At 37.2% G+C, this 14701-nt stretch overlaps 1 protein-coding gene across 1 annotated transcript in view; it reads left to right on the top strand.

Annotated features, from left to right (window-relative positions):
• CD44 (CD44 molecule (Indian blood group)) overlaps positions 1-14701 on the top strand; it is a 57884-nt gene that overhangs the window by 19676 nt on the left and 23507 nt on the right. Inside the window, exons 2-6 of the mRNA XM_009273662.2 lie at positions 4258-4423; positions 7605-7741; positions 8845-8916; positions 9635-9874; positions 11432-11527. Of these exons, the coding sequence (XP_009271937.1) occupies positions 4258-4423; positions 7605-7741; positions 8845-8916; positions 9635-9874; positions 11432-11527 (711 nt within the window). The remainder of the gene's footprint in view (positions 1-4257; positions 4424-7604; positions 7742-8844; positions 8917-9634; positions 9875-11431; positions 11528-14701) is intronic.

The raw sequence follows: 14701 nt of genomic DNA on the forward strand, positions 1-14701 counted from the left end.
CCCCCGGCCAACTCCCCCCAGTTTATGTACTGAGCATGACATCATATGGTATGGAATATCCCTTTGGCCAGTTTGGGTCAGCTGTCCTGGCTGTGCCCCCTCCCAGCTTCTCGCTGGCAGGGCATGAGAAGCTGAAAAGTCCTTGACTAGTGTAAGCACTGCTCAGCAACAACTAAAACATCAGTGTTCTCATCAACATTTTTCTCATACTAAATCCAAAACACAGCACTATACCAGCTACTAGGAAGAAAATTAACTCTATCCCAGCCGAAACCAGGACAACTGTCTTCACAGAGGACATGCTGGGTTTATGCAATTTGCTTAGACTGTGAAATGTCATGTGAATTTTAGGTACTGCTGTAGTCCTATTTCCACACTCACTGCTTCACGAACAGCGTGTCTATACTACAGCAATGTTACAAACATTTTTAATAGTAGGTGTAGAAGATATCAAAATAAAAACAAAGCATGCTGTCACAACATTACTTTAGGGCAAAGTGCCAACTAATTGGATGGCCTCAAAACCGGTTTTGAGAATCGGATTGCCACGTTTTTGCCTGGGGTTTCCTGGACACCCACGTGATCTCCCATGCTGCTTGAGTGAGGCTTCCTGGGAGCTTTGGCCCTTCTGTGTGTTCGTGCAGTGCAGTTGGTCAGCACATGTGCAATAAGCATGATACTTCCCAGAAGTGTATGTGTATGTACGCTGTGTACAGTATGTATGCTGTAGAGCCAGGCTGAGCATTTCTGTGGAAAATGTACGTGTGCATAACTGTAGCCCACAAGTAGTTCCATTAAGCCGAGTTGTGTAAATAAGCCTATTTATTTTCAACGGTTGGAGTTTAAGGAATTGGCTGCCTAATAAGTGGGATTCTGACTATGACTGGATTGCTGGGTGGTAATGGAGCAATGTATTGTAGTGTTTTAAAACCGTGAATGGGCTGAGGTTTGATGACAGCTGAATCAAATTCACTCTGAACAAAAGTGAACTTCACTTAATATTTCAGTGAATCTGGGATAAGCTGTGAGATCAAATGCAACCCAAAGCAAGTGATGTGGTATCTGCTTTCATAGTGAAAGTTCTTCAGAAATTAGCCTAAAGTTATTGGAAGAGATGTTGATGTTCCAAACAAATCTAGTTCCAAAATCACTGAGCTTGTTACTTTTAAGTAATCGAATAGATCTTTGTGATCTCATCCCCAAATTTAATATTAAGTCTTGGGCTTCACAGAGTATGTTTAATTATTAACAAATTTAGGCCTGCCTTGTTCTACAGAGAAGAGAGAATCAAGAATGGAAAGCTAAAGAGAAGCCTTTTTCCTGTCTAGGTCATTTATATTTAATACAGCTACTGACTGGACGACTTCCAAAATAATGTCAGGCTTTGAATATGGAACATTCGGAGCCAAAGTAGAAGTCACTCACGTGGCAGCTGTGAGAGCAGCTCCGTCCCATAACAGTAGTTGTGGGCCACATCCTTCTGTGCAGAGTAGCTATTCATTGTGTTGTTGTAAGAAAACATCTACCAGGATCTGCAACCTGAACGTCTGTTGACTACATTTGTGACTTGTAGGTACATGCGAAGGTGTTTTTTGAGCATGCAGTGCTGTTCAGTGAGGGGTGTGACCGCAGAAGGTCTCTAGTCCATTAGCTGTCCCTACAACCAGTGCTGTGCACATCTGCATCTGGCACTCGTAGAAGCACTGTGACTATTTCAGAATCATGTGTGGGAACTTGCTGAGACTATCATTCTCTGTTAATCCAGTAGCTTCTCCTCAGACTCTGAAGCTCAGCCCTGTTGCAAGACATTAAGTCCTCCAGGAAAGAATAATGCATTTGTTAGTGGTCTCTTCCACACAGGTTCCTCATTCTTGCCTTCAGAACATCTCATGACATGGCTGTCATCAGAGAAATTTTAATAGAACTGTTTTTCCCTGGAAGAAAATAGCTGTGTCAAAATAAAGGCATTTTGAGAAAACACGTTAGTCGTGCATAAATTTTGCAAAACTAAAAATTATGTCCTCATGGTATTTTTTTATAACATATGATAATAAAAATGTTAAGAACTGTAATCATCAAGACTGTTAAACAGCTATGCAATGTATATCAATTTTGTCTACATTAAATGTTTTTCTCAGCCTAAATAGTTGGGGGGGCAGGTGGGAGAAGAGATATTTTTTACATTCTTTTTGTGGAAAGGCAATCCAAGTAATCATAATGATTAATTCTGTTGCCTATGGTAAAAGTATTTAAGATTGGATGCACAGCTTTTGAGCTCCTTTGGACAAGCAGTCATCAATACTATTGGACTCCTACCTATGCTGCAAATAATGGTTGTCTTCTCAAACACCATACAGTCTGGATCTAATCTGGTATTTTATCTCCTTGATTGTTTCCTATTACCTGTGGAAAGGAACATTCCTTGCAGTTTACACTGAGTAGATACAGTGTAGATAGAATAACCTCAGTTTACCAATGAACAAAAGCAATTGAAGGAAGAGTGCACGCCTTGATTACTATCATTTGCTTTCACAGCTATGCTATAGAAGAAAATAGACCATCAAGCAAAAATGACATTAGGAAAGCTGCTTGTTATTCACATAGAATGTGTCAATGCAAATGTGCCTGAATTGCATTTCGGGTCTTTTAGGTAAACAGTTATTATATAGCATCTTTTATTTCAAATAGATGGTACAGACACCCCCTTTTGATATTTGGAGAAGACTGGTCTATTTTACCCCTTCATGCACGTGAAACTCCCATTAAAATTAAGATAAAAATGAGTCATGCTCCTCTCTTCACTGGGAATAATAGGCTACTTCAATTAAGTGTGCTTTGCAGTTGTCATTCTAGTCTGGAGTTGCAACCACTTTTTTCTCTTGAGGGAAAGGTGGGGCAGGGCCAACGTTAATTCCCATTGCTTTGAACCATCCTGATCTTTCCCTGTTTTCTCCATGCATATGATTATTCTTATTCGTAGTAGTAGTATTAGTATTATTCCTTGGATTATACTGTTTTCCCACTGTACCTGTGGCATTGTGTAGGCAGTATCTTTCCAACATAAAGATGTACGGAGTGTGATCTCCTCAGAGCCTCTAGCTCTTACGCCTTTTGTTCAGTGTCTGTAGTGAATTGTATGAGGCGCTCCCCTCCCGTAGGCTTTGCGTGTACTGCTTGTTCAGGTTTCCCAGGCTGAAGGCCAGAAAACAAATTGCACAACATAACTATGGCACCTAAAAACTTTTTTTTTATTTTATTCATAATTTTTATCCTCATACTGCTTGCCATTGAAAGTTACTTCCGTGTGCAAACCTTTACAATAATATTAAATTAAAATCCATCTAAGACATCCTTTAACATTAAATAAGCTTACGACAGTACATATTGAAACTCTGACATGGGTTGGCAGTAAGATGTTTGTGTGTGAGCGTGAGCTCAGCAAGAGGAAGCCCTTCAAAATGGAGGGAAATACTGTCAAGATGAATGAATAGGGAGCAAGAAGTTCATTCATGTGAACTCTTATATAATGTGTATTTGATGCTTCTCTATCTGCCCCAGCAGGCTGAGTAAGAAGAGCTTAAAGATTATCTTTCAGGGAGTATTTAACAGCATAATACTGTTCTTGTTCAGAATATCTGTGCGGCTCAGTTTTTGTCTCAGGTAGATCATGCAACATCAAACCAATGCAAGCTTTCTGCTTTTGTCTAGCTAATAATAGGAACACATAGCTTGAACTTGTTCTGAAACTGGTGATTGATATATATGTTCATTTAAAAGGATTCACTGTGAAGGGATCACAATGAGATAATTAAGGAACCTTATGATCATAAAGGCTCCGATTATACGCCATTTCATCTTTAAAAAATTCTGTTATGAATGAAAAATTTCGTTTTCAAATACATTTGAATATTCAGTTAGTTTTGCAGTAATGTGGCTTCCAAGACTTTCACAATATATTTACATCTTCTGCACATTATTGTTCATGGTATATTAAAAGTGCTAGATACTTCACAAAAACATGGTATATTGCAATTTTTGGGAAGGCTGAAGATTTGGCTTGTGTCTCAGCCCAAAGAAGGGAAGTATGAAAAACGTGATTGAAAGTGCTAGCTCTCTTTCTGAATGAATCGGTAGCTGCTACTTGTTGCTGGTTTGCATTGAAAGCACTATACTTGCAAATAAATCATTTCCAAGTCTTTAGTGAAGCATTAAGTACAACAATATGTAATTCCTTTTTTTCTTTTGTTTCAATAACAGAATTCAATGTAAGTTGCAGATATGGAGGAGTTTTTCATGTTGAGAAAAATGGTCGCTACAGTCTCACACGATCTGAAGCAGTCGAACTCTGCAGAGCTCTCAATAGTACCTTGTCAACGCTAGAGCAGTTGAAGAAAGCTCATGAACTTGGATTTGAAACTTGCAGGTAAAGAAATTCTTAAAAAAATAATATATCATGACAAGTCCATCCATCCATGCTATATTGTAATAATTACAGTTGACTTCATGTAGCTGTTAATTAGATGGCCGTATCAGTCCTCAAGTAAGTTCTATTCTGTGATGAATAAACCATCTTTGTGCATGTGGATGTTTGCTCTGGGCCTGGTAATAAATAACTCCTTGCCTGCATATACTTTTTACCAATTATCTTTAAAAAATCAACCTCTTACAAATAAAATCTAAAGATAACAGAAGATCGACAGTATAATAAACTAATTAGGGAGATGTTCAGATCATACTGTATCACTGACTAATTGGTAAGATAAGTATGTGAAAAGTATTTATGATTTTTAATGACCTGATGTAAGGTCAAAGACTGAAGATGGTATATACAGTATAGGGAACTCTGTCTTGTCAAGAAACAGTAAAAAGCACCAAGTGGTACTGAGGGATGAACTCCTGACATCCCACTGAAAAAATGGCCACAGTATTAGTGCATTCTTATAATCTGTGAATGGAGAATTTTCAGAAGACAGCCATAAAAATGATTAAAAAACCCAAAACCATGTTGTCAAGTGACTTAATTGTCCTCTGTAATTACTGATGTATAGGGCAACAAATGCGGATAATACAGACTCTTCAGTTTAGCAAAAAGCAGCTAGACCAAGAGACTGGAAGTTACTCACAGAATATTTTGGATTCAAAAAATTAAGTGAGTACTAATAAAACAAAATATGTAAGGATAATAATTATTGGCTGAAACAACTTACAAGGTTTGTAGTAGATTTTTTGTTACACCAAAATTTCATCAAGATGAAATATTTTCCCCAAGGATGCCCTCTGTTCAAACAGTAATCAAGTCGGGACAGTCCTATGGTCTGTAAATATGTCAGACTAGATGATCATGTGATCTTGCTTTACAAAATACATAACACACTTATTATGCAAGTCATCCTAAACATTCGTATGCAGAAAAGAGATTGAACTCAGGAGCTGTAAATTTGAAGTTTGGTGGGTTTGGTTTTTGTTTTTGTTTTTTTTAAATCAGATAACATAGATTCATGTTGGTAAACCATTATAGAGTTGAAATAAATTTCAGTAGATTTTCAACTTTATTAGTCTAAAATTAACAGCAAATATGCAGAAATGAAATTTATCTTCTGACTGACTGGAGTAGAAAAGTTCAGTGGACATTTCTCCAAAATTTTAAGACTTTCATTCTGGTACCATGAGAAATAGTACTAGCATCAATACTGCTTGCAACTATTTCCTGTGAATTATTTAATTTCAGTTTAGTCAGTGGTGCTTTACTTTTTTAACGCCTAATGCATGAATGTTTTTCCCCACTGGCTTGCAAGCCCATAAGAATTGAATAAAGCTCCTTTCAAATTAATAGTATCCATACAAAGTAATTTGTAATCATGGAAAGCTACATGTGCAGTGCCTTGAAAACATTCTTATACATATAAATGTCATGCACTGCCGTTGATGACAGCATATGGCACGTTCATTTTCACAAGCATTATGCCCTGCATGGTGGTGAAAGAGGTGGACAATAGTGCCAGAGAACAATGGACAGAAAATTCTTAGAAGATTCTTCCATGAGAAGTGGGAATGTCATTTAAAATAGTACCACATGAAGACTAGAGGCAATTCTTTACTCTGAGGGAAAAGTCCTGCATAACATAGTAGGCATGTTCTTTCTCTAACATTAGCATATGAACATACTTAGCATTCTGAATTGTCCAGCACTACACAATATGTAGAGACTAAGGATCAAATCCTAACTAAACACCTAGGGATAGAGATTTCTAGTGCTAGTAATTATGAGTATTCTGCAATGTGGAAAGTCTTTTCTGAAGTTAAAATATAAAGATAACTGAATGAAGGAGTAGGGGGAAATGTTTTTTGCAGCGGGAAGCTGTAGTTTTTCATTAATGTTACAATTGTCCCTAATTCACAGTTTAGCAGAGGACAGATTTGGACATGTAAGGCACATAGCTAGGATTACTTCCTCCCTTCCTTCTGGCCAACCCTCCCACCCTCTTACTTTCATTTGTTGATCCTGTGCTAGAAGTCCTTGTCCGTAAGGCTAGGCTCTTATCAAGCTTGAGTAGGAGAGAAAAAATACTACATATAATCATCAAAATACATGTGGAATGGTGAGTGAATAAGATGAATCAACAGACCATAACACAAGTAGGTGATTAATAAAGTGTCAACATTGTAGGCTCAGTTGGAAGTGTGACTAAAGCAGTTTATAATTCTACCTACAAGAGAGTTTCAGAATTGCAAGTATCTGCACATTAGACATGTAACTGCAATGGGGCTCACAGATAAAAAACTGCAAAGCTATGAAATTTACTCCTCCCTGATAAATTGTACCTCTCAAGAAGTAAAACAAAACCCAAACCAAACCCCAGTTCTCGTTACCATTCTATCACACGTCCCAGCTAAATACATGGGAATTAATCAGGTGTTACAGGATTGCAAGATAGTAATAACGCATTGTGCATTATGTAGCTCTGTTAACCACAGTCTTCACTGAAATATGTGCACTCTGTACACAATAGCCGCATTGTTCGACTGAAAGATACAGTAAGAATTTGTGGATGAATGAGTGTTGTATCTGAATATTTTACTAAGCTGTCAGCTTTTGCAGAAAGTGATGTCTTACAATCATTCTCTAAATTTGCTCAGGTACTATAAATTGAGCCCTCAACATTTCTGTGTGAAATGTCACTGAGCACTATGTTATGCTCAAAGCAATGAAAATATGACTCCCTGAAGAAAAAAGAAGCCAGTCTTTAGTGTCAGATAATACAACCTCACACTGAATAAAAAGTGCACTTGCCTCCCAGTCCCTCACTTTCACTGCCTTGCTCTGGAACCGATCGTCCCAGCTAATAAGATGCTCACTTAATTAAAATGTGTTTACCTCTAAACATGCAAAAATGGTGTTGAGTGGCTGGAGACTGATGTAGCTACATGTGAGAAAGGAACACTCTTCATATACAAAAAGTATGCATAAACACATGCACCTTTTAAAAATAATGTAAGATGAAAATAATGGCTTCTTCGTAGCTTCTTCATGTTTGAGATATCTGGAACATTTATGCCATCTGCTACAATATGTAATATGGTGTATTTTCCTCTGTTCTTCACAGGTATGGTTTTGTAGTGGGGAATATTGTTATCCCACGAATCAATCCCTATCATCTTTGTGCAGCAAATCATACTGGCATTTACAAACTTTCAGCAAACACAACTGGTCGGTATGATGCATACTGTTATAATGCGACAGGTATGTATATGCTTTTATGATGTATTTTAGATATAGATTAACTAACAATAGCATATGTAATCTCCTATTTAAGGTACTGGAATGAGGGCTTCTATATTAAATTCATCTGTTTTTCAGCTGAGAAGAAATACATTTTGTCAGCCTCTAGAAGTGTATCTATAATGCCAGCAATGAATTTGACCCATTTTGTCATTAGTGTGTTTTGAACTAAACCATTTTCTGCCCTTGGGACTAACTTAGTAGCTTCAGAATGGTTCATTATAATGGTTTAGTGCAGTGAACCACTGCAGCAGTGAAATCTAAAAGACAAAACTGTTGTAGGCAACAGTATTTGAAGATAAAATCTGGACTAACTTCAAGTGTCTTGAATTTCAGTAAATTATTACATTCACAGTGGAAACAGACAGATCTTACAGAAAGGTATAGGCAAAATTAATTGCTTATTTGAATGGCAGTGACATTTTTTTATTTTATTCTTGGTGGACATATCATTAAAAATCATCTTTGCATTGGCATAGTATCAGGTGAGCTGCCATCCTCTGTCACCCATGGATGACTCTTCTCCTGCTACAGTGATGTCCATCCCCACCAGAGCTTTATAACTCCTCCTGAGTCTTATACCCTCCCGGCACTATGAGCAGGTGGCTCACACACTGGCCCCAAGCATGGCACTGCAGCCCGCTGGAGCAAGCAGTGCTCACCAGACCAGGGCACACTCTGCCTGTGCAGAGCCCTCCATGGAGGGGACAGGGTCCCTGCAGCTAAAAAGGATTAGATCTGCCACTGCCACCACAACAGTGGGGCTGTCTGCATTGAAACTGGGTCATAGGGCTATTTTAACTGACATTGATTGCAACCATTTTCTGGAATGGTTATGGAAATGGAGAATCTCGTCGTTAGCTGAGAGAACAATCTTGAAGTGCCCCACCTGTGAAGGAGCAAAAAGGGAATATAGGTAGAATAACGTTTGGTTTGGAAATTTGTTTAAAATTGTCCACATCTGAAGCTGACGTTTTGTGATTATGTACAATTAACATGGGTATACATGTAACTTTTTTCTCAATTTTCTCAAATTAATATTTTCTATTTTCCTTATTTTACAGAAACAAGGGACAAAACGTGTGAGCCAATTGAAAGACTAGATACTTCTTTCCTCAGTAATCAGGGTGAAATAGGTACTGTATTAGATTGTAGGTACTGTATTACTTGATTAGAAAGACCTGCCACTTGTTTCATTTTTAGGATCTGGTTATCTTTTTTTATATAAACAATTGCTAATATTAAAAATCAAGCCAAACATAAGAAAAAGAAGTCAAGAGATGTTCAACAGCAATTAAAGCAATTAGTCATTTGTCTTCCCCTAAATCCTATGGAGCTTGGTTTGTCTCAAGGTGTGACCAAACATTTTTATATAGGTATTTGACATTTTTTAGCACCTCAGAGCTGCTAATGTTTCTTTGCCATATAGGACTTTGCTTAAGACAGCAACATTTCTACATCTCATTTGAGCTGCTGGTTAGAAAAGCAGCTGGAAGTGGAAGAAAACTCTCATAATAAATTATTTGTCCCAATTCTAAAATTCTGATTGACTTTACAGAGGCCAAGGTTTTATGTTCAAAATCAAACTGTCTGATCAAAATATCAAAATATTTGATGTAGAGTAGGCCCTATATGTTTGACAAATATATATATTAGCATATATACATTAGACATAGTTTAGTGATGTATGATCTAAACAGATTAGATAGGATGGCAAAAATGGATGAACTGGTATTAATCCACAATTGTTTCTCTTTATTTTTTTGTTACAGGACTTAAACTGTTTAGCATTACTGAAATATAGCTATGTAGCTCCTTTATATTATCAGCTGCTTATTTTCCTCTTTCCAACAGTCATTGACAATGCAGATGGCTCACGTTATAATGCAGATGGCACGCGTCATAGTGGAGAGTCCTCAACCTCAGGTGCGGATGATGAAAATGTAGGTAGTGGATCAACACATGACACAACTCCCATGGATACCTCCATCAGGAGATCCAGCCCCTCATATTATGGAAGTGCTACTCCAGTCTCACAGCTGCCAGATCATTCTTCTGGAGGGGGTGAAAAAGAAATTCCTAGAAAAGATTCTGGTAAGGACAGTAGGTTGCCACTGTATCCCCTTTAAAATAACTAAGTTAAGGATTACATTGCTAGTTAAAGGATATCATGAGGGAATGAGGAGCACTGTCTCTAATTTGTATCCTGGAGAAGTAAAAGGACAATGTGTGTCTTTGAAAGAAAACAGAAGCATTCTGAATTTCTAAGGATTTTTTTGATTGCACGGGAGTACAAAACAGCCACACATCAGCAGTTTCCCACATAAACCTTCCCAGGATGTTGAGAATAGATGGTTCTAAGAATTGATCTTATTCTTATTAAAATATTTATTTCATTAAAGGCTCAAAAACATGTCTAGAAGTGAACACAGAGAGGTTAGGGAGGCTGAGGGTATGGGTATATGGAGGTAAGGATAACATTCTTATCTTATCTGTTGTCTAAAAGGATGAATTGACATTAAGTAATAAGAACAAGGGAGGAATTTACAGTACAAGTGATTTCTCTTTGTACAAATACAGGGGTTTTTTTAGGATATCTTCTTACTATAGCATATTACAGAATGCACAGAGAGATAAAAATGTCAAATTAAAATGTTATTAATACCTTCTTCCTTTAGTTGGTAAAGCCAAATTCTATTTTCATGAAGCCCTACCAAATACAAATGCCATACTCTTTTCTAGGGCATTCTGCAGCGTGGCAAATTAGTGAATTAGAGTGCCTTGCCTGTATCTTGCTTCCTTGTGAAAGTGGCATGTATTTTATTTCATCTTTTATGATGTCACTTGTGTGGCTGAAATTATCAGAGGTCTGAAAGACTAGTTCCCATTGAACCTAAGGGATACAAATATAATTCATCCTCTAAGTACAGTAAAGTTTACTGTGTGACCTCTGACTATAGGCTTTTTATCAAATCACCAGTAACTTACCAGTGAAGGATACCCGTAGTTTGCATCATTATCCTCAATAAATACTGAAATTAAAAAAAAAAAAATAGCAGAAGCATTAGGATTATAAAATGACTTTTCACTGGTGGTATACTCCTGACATGTTATGCTTGTTTTTCCATACAGTTAGCATCATGAAAGGTAAATCCTAACATTCTCTTCCTAAGGAACTAGGATCAGAGCCATTCCCCAAGGTGTATGCCATGTATTTCAATTGCTTGCCATGACAATTCTTATCAACTCTGCTTACATGTAGAGTTTAGATTTTTGGAGTAAAACTCAGAATATATCTCAGTAAAGAGGGGAATACAAATAAGTGTATTCATTGCTCTAGAATCCCTGTCCAGATGGTATACAGGTACAATTAGAGCTTGAATCACATGAACAGATCATTGCCAGAATGTTCATTATCGCTGTAATACATACTCCTCTTGAAATAATCTGTTTTGGTGATATCCTTACTATGTTAGTAAAGTAAGGCTATTTGGGATTGAATTACATGAAGAACCTAGTCTGTATCTTTCTTCTCTCTTGGACCAATAAATGAAGGAATGAAACTTGCATTATAGAATAATTGAAGTAGTTGCAAGTACTGAGTTGCAACTCAGCTAATGAAGTAGTAATGATTCATCCATCACCATACAGATGATGAAGTTTCTCCTGTATCACCTGACATCTCTTTGGTGACGGCAGCTGATGATTCCCCTGAAAAAGACGGTGGACAGTATCCTGCGAGTACTAGTAAGATTTATGTATTATAATAAGTACATCAAATATAGATTGCATTAAAACTGCTTTCTTCTTTCAGCAGGGCATTCTGGTAAGTGGTGAAGCATACGTATCTCCAATTTTGGAAAGACATTGAAAGACAGTACTTTCCAGACTGGTTAAGTCAGAAATAAACTTCACTCTCTGGGACAAGGGGAGCAAAAGCATTTACTGTATGTTTACTGCAATGCTTATACATGGGTTCAGAAAGATTGTTGTTTTGTGTTTCCCACTGCTTTTTTATCACAACTATTTACTCTATGAGGCACCACAAATTAGTGCAACCAATTATAACTTGAAGTCAATTTATTTCCGAGGCAGAAAAGGACATTTTTGTCAATTTGTGATGAAAGTGTCTGTGATTCTAATATATTTATGGTTATGAATGTGGGTAATCTACATCAAAAACATGGCCTTGCTCACCAAAGCAGTGCTTTAAGTGGCAGTTTCACTTGCCATGCCACTTGCAAAAACTAATTTTGTCCTTGTTGTTGGCAATATGCCTGAGAAAAAATTGGGGCCTGTGGTGGCTCCATAGCTCTGAGGTCTCAAAAGAACAGTAGCCATTTTCTCTGCTTTGTCTTTAAATAGCTGTACTGCGTGGGAAAAACTGCTTGTGATGTTTTTATCAAATATGTAGTGCACAGCAGCTACAGCAAATAAAAAAATTTTAATGTCATCTTACATGTTTTAAAGTGGAACATATATATACATATATTGACTCTAGTTCTTAAGTTTAAAGTGATAAAGACCTTTGCCCCAGAAAATAAAGTGAACCTAAAGGGAGAACATTTTAATGATACAAAGGAGATCTACAGAGGCATGTTGTAGTAAAGATTGAACTGATAGAAATGAAAGTTTCTTCCTGCTGACTCTTTTTTACTCACCATGGAAGCCCGTGATAGTGAGGAATTTGCTTAATTGTTTGTTGGTTGCTGATAGATGGTCAAATGGTCTATGGGACGTGGAGGGACGGTGCCCTCGTTACTATACTTAGGAATCACAGGATAGAGTAAGAATGATTGTATGTCTTACACAGTTAGCAAAAGCTTTACTAAAAGACAGATACCATTCAACCAAGCATCTTGTCTCAGAGGATGTGAAGGTTAGTAACACCTTATAAATATGTAGATGGAAAAAAGAAATATCAGGTTGATTTTCCCAAAAACCTTGAAAGCAAGTAGAGAATTTTCTGGTGCTTGTTTCAAGTGAAAGATTTTGCTACAAAGTACTGCCTGTAAGGGTGGGGGTGGGGGAGGAAATCCCACTTGGTAACAGTGGGGAGTTTGTCTGGTTGACTCTGATGGTGATTTTTGCTCCATATTTATTTGCTTTTGTATGCATGTGTGACTTAGTGCTTCCTTGTACAGATGTTACTGTACCCATTGCAAAATCTGTGCATTGTTTCTAGACAGGAAAGCTTCCAGTTTTCCTTTTACTACTTGATTATCAAATGTACTGATCCTAAATATGTATGTCCCTTCCTGTTGCTAACAGTTCTCCCTCATGGGCATGACTATTTTACAGAGGGAAAACTAGAGGTATTTAAGATTTTAAAAGATCAAAATAACTATAGAGGTATGTAATAGAAGATGTCAATACTGATATATGTGTTATCACAGAAGTGATAGCATTGGCATGATTACTTATTGGTTTAGGGTTGCTAGATTGATTCTCTGGAAAAAAAGATTATGAAGGTACTGCACCTGGGCTTTTCTGATAGCTTTAGCTCAGCGACATCACTTTAAAGCCAAACAGACCCATTTCATTTAATTTTACTGCATTACAAATGAGTAATATAGCACTCCTTTCAGAAGTTAAGTATAAGCTATGCATCTCCATGAAAAGTCATCAAATATTCAGTAGCCTAGGAGAAAGTTACATGGAGAACAAACAAAAAAGAAGATAAAACCATGCCCCAATGTCTGCTATTTACATTGTGCAACAGTGCAGGCTCATTGGAATATCCCGGCCACAATTTAATTTCCCAGAGAAAAATCCCCCAGACAGGAAAGTAGAAAATTAAGAAATAAGTAAAGAAAACTATTCAGCATATATCTTCAGATAGATGGCTAAAAATATTATCTATCTAATTCTATAGTGTGTGAAAGTGAGAAACAAAACCAGTGGCTCTCCATCTATACTACACAACATTTGTAAACTTCAAGTTTGGAGAAAAGGTGTCTAGCTTGATCAAAACACTTCTTTGCTATGGGTTTGAAGTGATCAATTGCCACAGCTTCTTGTTCTTCAGATGATCCCCTTTCATTATTGCTCTGGCTTTGGACATTATTGGTGATGTTCTCCATCAAGTTCACAGTTCAGATTAATACACTGCCGGCACTTTGCCATCAACTTTCCTCTCCTGGCTGAAACAAGTTTTTCTCTTTGTTATTAACAAGTTATGATTCATCTGTAGATGTGCCATGGATCAGATGTCATAAAATTCTGTTGCTGATTGATGAGATACTTCCCTAAGTTATCAGAGCAAGTTACTCAAACAGTAACTGCGACTGATTTTGTTCATCCATATATAATAGATATTTTTATGCTCTGGTGGATTTTCCTTTTATTTGGTTTGGAGCATTCCCTGAAAAAATCTCATCAATGAGAAAAGTCTTATGTCCATACTTTCGCTGATCTGACAGGAAAGCATCTGCATTGGTATTTTGTATGTGGAAGGAAGCCACGAATACATATTCATCACTTAAGAAAATGAATTCCTAAGGCTTGTTGTGGAAAGCAGGTAGAGGTGAGAATTTTGATGTGATTACAGCAAGTCAGATGGCAATTATTTAGTTATTCAGTTATTTTCTTGTTAACCAACTTTTTGGCATTATCTTTTTGTTCACAGTTCCATCCCAAAGCTCCAAATCTGAGACCACCTGGGTTTTGATGGTCTGTTGCTCAGAGATCAGATTTTGAATGTCCAGGTTTCCCATTTTCTGACACCAGTGTCGGAGTAGTACTATTAGTACTAAGTTTAGGGAGCAATTAGTGACTGTGAGAAGAGACTATTTATTCAGGCAAGGACAGCTTTTCAGAAAGGCAAAATCTGTTAGGTTTTGCTGCCAAAATATCTTGAAAAAGTGAAGTTCTGAGTTTAAGTCCATACACTTTGTACACTTTGCAGTTTACAGATAGGCA

The sequence above is a fragment of the Aptenodytes forsteri genome, unplaced genomic scaffold (genome assembly GCF_000699145.1).
Source record: "Aptenodytes forsteri isolate BGI_AS27 unplaced genomic scaffold, ASM69914v1 Scaffold511, whole genome shotgun sequence".
NCBI lineage: Eukaryota > Metazoa > Chordata > Aves > Sphenisciformes > Spheniscidae > Aptenodytes > Aptenodytes forsteri.